This window comes from Buceros rhinoceros, unplaced genomic scaffold (assembly GCF_000710305.1).
Source record: "Buceros rhinoceros silvestris isolate BGI_N320 unplaced genomic scaffold, ASM71030v1 scaffold30746, whole genome shotgun sequence".
NCBI lineage: Eukaryota > Metazoa > Chordata > Aves > Bucerotiformes > Bucerotidae > Buceros > Buceros rhinoceros.
In genome coordinates this window covers 8,559-18,346 of record NW_010418597.1, presented here as the reverse complement: position 1 = coordinate 18,346, position 9,788 = coordinate 8,559, and the positions used below count along the sequence as shown (strand labels likewise).

Genomic DNA, 9,788 nt, shown 5'->3' with positions numbered 1-9,788 from the left:
ACTGCAGAATTATAAATTTATTGACCATGTGCTAATCTTAATCCTCACAATGCCAAAACCACACAAAATAGAATGTTTAATTAATAAAGCTAAATATCCATCCAAATTTTACTTCAATAGAACAAATACACCAAGAAGTCTCAAAAAGTCAGTGTGCCCCTTAATAGAGCAGACTGCTAACACCAAGGCTTTGAGGCAAAACTAACCTAAAGCAGATTAAACTCATTGCCCAAAGCACTCAGCAACCTATTTCCCCAAGAAATTCCACACAAGAAGTTAACAGGTCTCTTCCTCCAGCCAAGGATACTGGAACTTTGGAAGGCTCCAAAGTTCTCACAAAGCTTCACAGAAATTTACCTGTTTAGTTAAAACATAAGTTTCAAAGTACCAAAAGGACAAATAAAACCACTTAAAAACTATATTAGTATAGACTCAATTAGGCTTAAAAATTCTGTAGTGCTAAACGTAACGTTTAACTAGGCAGATTTATTTCAAAAACATCATTGCTGTAACTTTTCCAAAGGTACTGCATTTTAAAAAAAGGCACATCTGATGAACTCATGTTCGAGCAGAAACAGTTCCAAATTTAAGCTTACCATTTCTTACATTTTGGGTTTTGTATTCACCTTCAAAATGAGAAAAATATTGTTTCTGGAACATGTTCTGAAAAAGTCCAGAAAACAACTCATTTCTGTAGCTGCACATTTCCCTCTCCTCACTTTTTTACATGGCATATCACAAAGCCTGCAATTTTACAGTGCTGACAGATACGTCCATCTCTTTTCAGCAGTTGCTCCGACTGCAGAGCAGTCTCAGCCAGGTAACAACCTAAGAATCTATCAAAATCTAGTAAGAAATGGAACCAGGCATGAGCTTTGCATGTTCATTTGCAAAAGCTGCAAGTGGAGCACATTAAAAATAAGGACTTGCAAAACTCTCTAATGATCACAGGGAAAAACCATTTGTTTCCTGCCAAACAGTGCCATGAAATTTAAATACCAAGGCAGGAACAAATTCACATGAGGAGTGGGGATAATACCTAGGTAACTTATATACAAAAAACTGTCCCCAAACCCCAAAAAGTGTGTTCCCAAACATTTTATCTGATAAGCCATAAGCATTTAGCAGAGGTTTTGATAGACAAAAGGCACGTTACTATGGAATACTAACAGAATAGACGCTCTGCGTGTACACCATCTCAGGAGGGTGACTCAGCGCAGCAGGACAACTAGTTCTCTCTCCTACCAGGGTAAACGTAGGGACAAGCATACTGCAATTTAATATGTTCAGAATTTTCTTTAACAGACAGGAGGGCAGTCTTTACACCATCATGAATGCTACTTTAAGGCTCTTTAGAAACTTCTCAGGCTACCCAAGCAATGGAGTTTTCTTTCCATTAACCAAGCCATTGTGATTAAAAATACCCTTGCTTACGGTAAGCAGACATCCAGCTGTTAATTCAGCTTTAAGGAACTGTCTCACTCCAGTATTTTCCAAGTTGTTAATAATCACTACAGGGGAAAAAGGATGTATGTAGCAAAAGTAATCAAACTATTTGAAGTGTACTTTATCACAATGCTATAAAAACTCTGTAATATAAAGACTTATGACTGTTAATTGGCATGTGTTAGCAATAGCAGCTACACTTGCCAACTATCATCAGGAACCAATTATCAAGGTGTTCCTTGTCTTGTGATACTGTGAGCGTAGCCAGAGACGCCTGTGTTCCAAGAGATGGAAGGTTGCTTCCCATCAGAATACAAGTAATAGAGGAAACGCAAAGGGAGCTGCAGATCTCAGTACGGAACGACAAATGGAAAGCAGAGGAAACAGCAGAGCCATTTCATGTTGAGATAGCTAACAAAAAGCTTCAAAGATTACACAAAATTAACACAACAAACAGGATGTAAAGTTTTATTGCTACATACCACCTAACTTCCAAATTCAAGTGGATAATTGTTAGGGTCATGTCAATCTCAAGTTTGTTCTTAATATCCAGTGTCATTTGCCTCTCCCTCAGATAGGTTGTGTGATGTCTTAGTGAACAGATCAACTTTGGTCTCTCTGTTTTTAAGGTGAAACAGGCTTTATTTTCAACAGCGTGACAATTATTCTGACACATTAGCCTGTTAATGAAAGCATTAAACATTTAAACTCTTAAGGTGTGAAACAGTTCTTCTTTAGGTAACGAGACAAGAGGGTTATGGAAAATCTTAAGACGTGTTCAGTGGCCGAAGAGTCATAAGTCTTTTTCTTTCTTAGCCTTACCAAACACACCAAGATTTTTCCAAGAAAGGTCCGTTCATTCCATCAACGCCTGCAGTTTTACAGCAAGCTCCATTCACCTTTAGGACTGAGAGCCCACCTCCTTCCAGAGGATAGCAATGTTTCTGAACACTTGAGCCCTTAACCCAGACTCAGTTCCCACTTCATCTGCCTCCACATCAATGACAAGTACACAGATTCATTGAAAGCAAAAAGGAAGTACAATGAAAACCAAGTAAGCAGATCTTACAAAAAATTGTAACATTTTTGTAAAATGAAGGACAATACCAAGGAAACGGCTGTCATGAAGTTCTCAGCCTTTAAGTTATTACCATGACTACTGGTATGTCCCTCTGCTCACATGACAACATGATTTAAGCTTTCCTGATAAACCATCACTAAGCCAAGGACCATTTATTTCAGTTCTTCAGCAGATGACTTCACACTTTTACATACTAATATCAAGCTGAGAGCAGGGGAAACACAGGCTTGATTCTCAACAGGAAAAACATTGCCTATCAGATTGGTCTTGCGTATGTAGCCACCAGAGCTACAGTCGAAGATGCATCCTGTCAGTAAGTGGACGGCAGTAAATAAGAAATAGAATCCCAAACTCCAATTCTTCCCTTTGAGCCACAGTAATTTCTGTTTCTGTGGCTGTAAATTGCTAAACTGATCAAAATTACTTGAAGGAAAATCTGTTATGTTCAAGGCTATAGTGAGCTAATTCACTCCCTACAAATCGGTCACAGAATGTTTATAATAAATATCCTTCCTCAAGAAGCCTACACTGACCTAACTGACCAATGGCAATAAATAAATGGGTGAGAAGCTTTATTTTATCTAATCTGTGGTTACATTTATTGTTAGATGAAAAAGACTCCAGTGAAAAAGATAACCGGCCACTTTCTCAACAGTAGTGACTTATCAGACACTTTCCTTCTGTTTGATGTTCAAAAGTGTGCATGTATCTGCTGCTTCCACATTTACATGACATCTGTTCTTTCATCACAGTGAAAGACTTCTGTCTCTCCAGGCTCCCCAGTCAATCTCCCACCCGCAGACGTGGACTAAGTGTAAGATCATAAAGTTTTCCAATTTCCAAATTACAACAGTTGCAAGAAAGAAACAGCCATTTCTGTAACAACTTTTTTAAAAATTTAGTGCAGCTAAACTTCTATTAAAAAGAACACTATGTCAACAGAAGTCTTCATTTATTTCCAAGAGTTCAAACTGTTATTACACATATGCCATTTAACTACTTTTTAACATTAAGGTAATTACAGTTGGAGGGCTCATATTTCCAGTGGCCTCTGCAATAAATACCACCAGAACAAAACATGAAAACATTCCACATGGTTAACAATAAGACATTTGAGTTACCAGAAATACAATCATCAGGTTTTTTGATAACAGATCACATAAGTAGTACGTAACTGGGGCATTTCCTTTAACAGAAATATCAAACTCAGCACTGCATTTCTTTGATTTCAATATGAACATCTCTACATAAGAGCAACATCATACATGACAGTTTGATTTATCACACATACAGTACTTTGGCAGCTCTAACTGTGATGATTCTTCCTCCTAAACTCCATAGTAGGTTTAATTTACAAAACATATTGCTAATATGCCCTGCGCAAACATCAAGAATCAAATGTATCTTTCCTTTCCCACCTCAGTAGGAAAAGGAGTGGTGTTTTTATCTCATTCTACACAGCCTTCTCATACATAGACCATTTTCTTCCATGGACACTTCTACATGTACTCTAACATCATTTGGTCTGCAAGAAAATAATCTTTATTCAAAAAAACCTGAATTTCTTTCTCAAATTAGAAAGACTAGAACCATAGACAATTATTGACAAATCACTAGCAACTATTTATTTTAAAATAAAATTGAATGTGTCTAATTTTATAAAGTAACAAGCACATTGGTCATCTGAGGCGCAACGAATCCCCTTACAATTCAGCTTATCCCATTTTGAGTTTGTTTGTGAAACTGATTGGTTTATTTAGTCACCTTTTTTGTACGACATTCCTGAAGATGTTACGATTTGCTCAGGTAAAATACGGTATTTCATCTTTTTTTTCATCATGAAGAAATATAACTGGCAGATGGAAAACTATTTTTGAAACACACAACCTAAGCAAAATCAAACTGCCCCAAGTTTTATCAAGTGAAATGGGATAAACACCTCCAGTAATTATCACCTCAAATTCAACAAGGGGGTTATCTGTAATAGGAATTAAGAGTTCTTGGTTAACAAATACCAATTTCTTTGAACACCTCTACCATCAGTTTCCACAAGAGAACTAATCACTGTATTAGAACTTCGTCACTTACACCCCCCAAATGAGGGAATTTAATTCCCCACCTTCCTATACACTGTACTCTGATATGCAACTGCCATCCAATGACCTACTACCACAGTAATCTAAGAGAGGCCAACTGTTCCTTCAAATACAATCATGCACTTTAAAGCAGCCACGTGGAACTTTTGCGGTAAAATGGCTGAAATCTGGTTGCAAATTTCTGGTTTAAAGAAAAAAAAATCATATATGCATACTGCAAATAAAAAATACCTAGAACCGTCAACAGTGATCTGAAGAAATTTATTTCACTCATCTGTGCAATTTTAGCAGATATTTCATATTTATTCAATTTGGTCCAAATATCCTCTAAGGGTCATTCAAAAAGCAAAGTTGTGCCCAAAAATGCACCTGCTACCACAAAATATTTCACCTTTTCATTCATCCTAAAAACTCAAGATTTCCTGAGCAATATCAAAACAGAGCTTAAGTTTATTTGTAATATGTCAACAATGGATAAGTTAAAAAGCAGGTGGAGGTATGTGACATGATATTTAAATTAAATAAAATATATTTAAATTGATGAAGTCACCCTTCAGTACAAATTCAGTTTGTATTGAATTACAAACTCTGCAGTACACGAACAGTCTGTGTATGGCACTTCCATGCATGTCTGCAATCTAAACCGTTATATTAAGATATTCCAAAGTCAAACAAATAGTAAATCCTGCTTATCTATACAAAATTTTAAAACCACATTAACATCAAATGGGAAAATTAAAGATGAGCCAATTAAGTTGTGCATTCACTACCTAGTCTTGAAATTTCAATTTTCATTAAGTTTTTTCATCATCTTCCTTCAATTAACTGGATCAAGTCAGAAAATTAACTTTTCTCCAATCCTACTAACATATATTTCTTCACCGCAGTTAATATGCGTCAGCTAACTTTGACCTTTCACCATTAACTTCTGTACTGGCATGTCCCTTACCTCCCCAGACACCATATACTCCCTTCTTTGTTCCATTGTTTGTGACACCTACTAAGAAGCCCATCAGCTGGGACAGCACCTAGTCTAATAGAGCTTCCACTGGACAGAAGCTTTTCTTACCAGACCAGTACAATGGTTGACAAGCGAAGTTCTCTAATGTCACAATCCACTACGTACCAGCGCTCCAGTTAAAGCGCTAAGTATCTTCTGTACAAAAGACAACACAGCTGTGCACGTGTAAGCCACGCAGCGCAAGCCAGGTGGTTTGGGCCAGCAGCGTGGAGAGGGCAGAAGCATGATAGCCAGATATTCTGGCTGAAGCAATTTTAACCCTGTTGGACTGTTTAACCTCTGTTAATACTCAATAAAATGCAATACTCTCAAATGAACAAAAACCCTACAAAGACAGATTAACTTTTCTTTTATACAGAATAACTAGGTAAGTATGTGCTCATGAGTGAGTTTAATACAAAGCTTGAAAAGGGTCCTGACTAATAACGACATTTGGAGCTTTTAAAGACTATCTTACTCTGAGGTATATATCTATTACTGTTTATTATGTATCACATTCTAATCTAGGGTCCAAGAAAAAAGGCTCATTGTATTTTCTAAGTCAAGCAAGCTATAGAAAAATGGGAAGAAAGAGCATGTGGCTCGTGTTCAAGTGTTATGGTTTAGCATAATACTTCATGCAAGTAATGCAAAAAAGTCTATATACTTGGGACTGTTTACATCTGAATAAATAGGGCAGATTAGCAAATACAGTATTTAAAATTATCTACAAAAATGTGTTTTACCAAGTATTCACTGTTTGTACCAAGTCTTAAAGCAGAAAGCTGTCAGGGCAATACCAAAGAGTATGAAATAAAAGAAAAAATTAAATGAAGACATTCTAAGAAATCTCCTCAGAAAACAAATTCATATTAACTGTTAACTAAACTGAAAGGCTAAAGCTATTAGGTGGCCTTATCAGCAAACACCTTCAATCAAAAGGCCATAAACAAGTATGCTTTACATATTATTTGATCTGTTTATTTTACACCACGAGGTGAAAGCAACACACTTCCTTTTAGTAAAGTATACACAAATAGCCTCACTCAGAATACACTTTTAATGCACATAAAAAAATTATTCATCTTACAAATTGTTTTGCAATCCAAATATACAATAGCTTGGAAAACAATATTTTAGAAAACAAAAGCCAATGTAAAAAGACTGCTTAAAACAACTAAAATGATAAAAGTTTCTGTATGGCTTTGTCTTTACAGTTTTCTTACTGCATCATCAATATCAGAAATCTGTTCCTTCAGTTGGTTCCACTGTTCTGGATTTAACGAAATACCTGAAATGCATTAAAAATAAACACTTAAGACAAAAAGAAAATTGTGGTGCAAGATCTTGCATGACTAGTATCGAGGCTGGTTTCAAACACAAAGCCTAAGTAATAACTATTAAAGCTTAAGGAACTTCAAAAACCATCACAGTTACAAAGTTAAACTACTCATTTGGAACTCTTTAGACTTTAGTTTATCTTTGGACAAGCTTAAATTACAAAGAAATTAGTACAGTGTAACAAATTCATTCACTAGTATTAGGCTAAACACAGGAAGCGAAGTATAGCTCTGGTCTTGACCCAAGGCAGCACAAAAGCCCTAGGTGAGAAGTAGGAAGTAATTCATAATCCTGTTGGCTCCTAAAAGCCATACCTCTATGGATGGAACTTCTATGTGCTTTTAAACTCCTGCAATTCTGGGCTTTTCTTCCCCTTGTTTCTTAAAGCACTGTAAATAATACATACCATAAGTAACATTTTGGAGAGACTCTATTCCACTCCCTAGCACTCACAAACCAAGAGGGAAGTTATTTTTTCATTTCAAGTTCACTACAGTTTCTACTGGCATTCAATCAGTAATTATTCAGTGCCCCACAACCCATCTCCTCAGTTCTAAATCCTTACTCCCTCAAGCTTCCGTCCAGGCATGTTTCCTTTGCGCTTTAGTCTCCTCATTCTTCCCCTACAACCTCTGTGCCAACTCTACGCAAGCACAGACCCACAGGCCTACCTCTCATACTCTCTCCAGCCAGGCTCTTCTACTATTTACCCCCACTCCCCCCCTCAGAGATCAGGCTTCCTTCATTGCATTCTCCCTGTAGGTGGAGCAGGACCTGAAAACAGGTGAAACTTTGAATTCCATTTTTGGGGCTCATCGCCTTTGCTTTTTTTCTTCTACCATCACCATCTTACAGCACCACTGTAATTATGAGCAGTGAGCAGTTTGCATGGAGCTACTCTAAGCAGTCTTCCACCAGTCTTTAGAAGGCAGGTTTCTTTCGAACAGTTAGGTGTGCTAACTGTTATTAGGGAACCAAATGCCATCAGGATGTCCATGAACCACATACCAGATGAACTGCATACAGTTTAGAACTGCTGTTTGAAACAGTCCGACACAGTAATTTAAACTTTTGGATTTTGGGGGGTTTTATTACACAGTTTCAGCTGCTTTCCAGATAGCTAGGTAAGTGGCTCATAAGCACATCAATCTGACATACTATATCAGATTATTATTAATTTTATCCAACTAAAATTCAGACCCTTTTGCCACGTTGACAAAACCTTCTATCTACATCATGCAATTTTTGTCACTTGGCCTACCCATCAAATTTCATTGTAGTTTACCACTCAAACTGAATATACTTTTGACTTCTACCTCAAAATACAGAAGGTTAAAGTCCTCAAAACTTACAGTAATCTTTTTTAAATAGCAACAACAAATCCAAAACAAGAAATTTTCCTGCACATAGTACACCTCTTCATAAAAACCTATTCTCAGTGGTTATTTAAGAAATGCTGAAAATGCTTCTCAAACTTTCCAAATATCTATTCACTGAGTTGCTCCTGGACACACTAGAGGAACATAAAAACTTCATGCTGATTGTACATTAGATGTCTTCAATCCCGAGGGCAGAATGTTTCATACTCACCTCTTCCCTTGGCGTAACACAAAAATCAATTAAAAGTATGCATTTCTAATGGAAGCTACGTGACGTTAAGCAAAGCACTACTACTGCAGCTGTCCTCACATCCTCATTTTGCAGGTGGCAAAGTTCTCAAAACGGTTCAGTGAAGGCATGCCACAAAAAGCAAGTGTGGGAGTGGCAATTAGAGGTACAACAGCTTATGCTGAGAAGATTAGAAGCACAGTATGAAGACATGAACACTTGAGGCATTCTCACCTCAATGAAAATCTTCACATACTTTTTCCAAAATTAGTCTCATTAAATGTTTTAATCATTTTAATCTAAAATTTTATAGAAATTGACATAATTGTTTTAAAGAAATTAACATATCTTCACAAAAGGGTAACAATGCAGTGATTTTTGAAATAAGAAATCCAATTGTAATAATAGAAAGAAATTGCATTGATTAAGTTAAGCAGGGGAAGGGGAGAGTATGGCTATGCTTATAACCCTAATACCGTATTTGCTTGTATTTGATGTCTTGTTTTCCATAAATCATGGAGGGTCCATTTAGGAAAACAGGTTCAGGCCAACCACCCCGCTTTGCTTTTGTTTATAATCTACAGAAAAAACTAACCATTTTTAAAAACATAAATTATAAAAAAGTAAAAACATTACTCTAAAAATATAATGTAGCAACAAAGCACAGACACCTGATACACGAAGTTCTCCTGCAAACTGCAGACAATGTTTTAATAAAAAATAACATGAAACAGAACAATACCTTTTCTGCCGGGCTTCATTTCACCTTCTTGATCCATCCAATATTCTCTAATATCAATTAAGACCTTCCCTTTAAAGTCACGAACACTGACATACCTCATTTTCCCAATCTGTCAAAAAACAGACAAGGGTCTTAGATATTTTACGTATTACAACATTTACTTCTCCCAGCAGTATCAGACATGGACGTGTGGCATTGCACACTGCAGCTTATTTTAGACAGCAGAGAAACAACTAGATCACAAGCTTAATCCAGAGTAGTCAGTAGGCTAATAAGTAATGACATTATAAATGGATGAACGACTTAAACCAAGTTGAGTACTCAATGCTCAATGTGAAATAGTTATCCTAGAATAAAAATACCTATATTCTTAACATGCTTACTGCTTACAACAGCCACTAATTTACTGTTTGCTGAAATAAAATTATGATTCTGTTATAACCGTCTTTGTTTGCAGCAGTTGTAAACAAACAG

At 36.5% G+C, this 9,788-nt stretch overlaps 1 protein-coding gene across 1 annotated transcript in view; it reads right to left on the bottom strand.

Moving 5' to 3' along the window:
* Positions 1 to 6,577: 6,577 nt before the first annotated feature.
* Positions 6,578 to 9,788, bottom strand: part of SUB1 (SUB1 homolog (S. cerevisiae)) — a 9,940-nt gene continuing 6,729 nt past the window's right edge. The window contains exons 3-4 of the mRNA XM_010138611.1: positions 9,315 to 9,423; positions 6,578 to 6,914 (exon numbers count right to left, since the gene is read on the bottom strand). Of these exons, the coding sequence (XP_010136913.1) occupies positions 6,835 to 6,914; positions 9,315 to 9,423 (189 nt within the window). The 3' untranslated portion in view covers positions 6,578 to 6,834. The remainder of the gene's footprint in view (positions 6,915 to 9,314; positions 9,424 to 9,788) is intronic.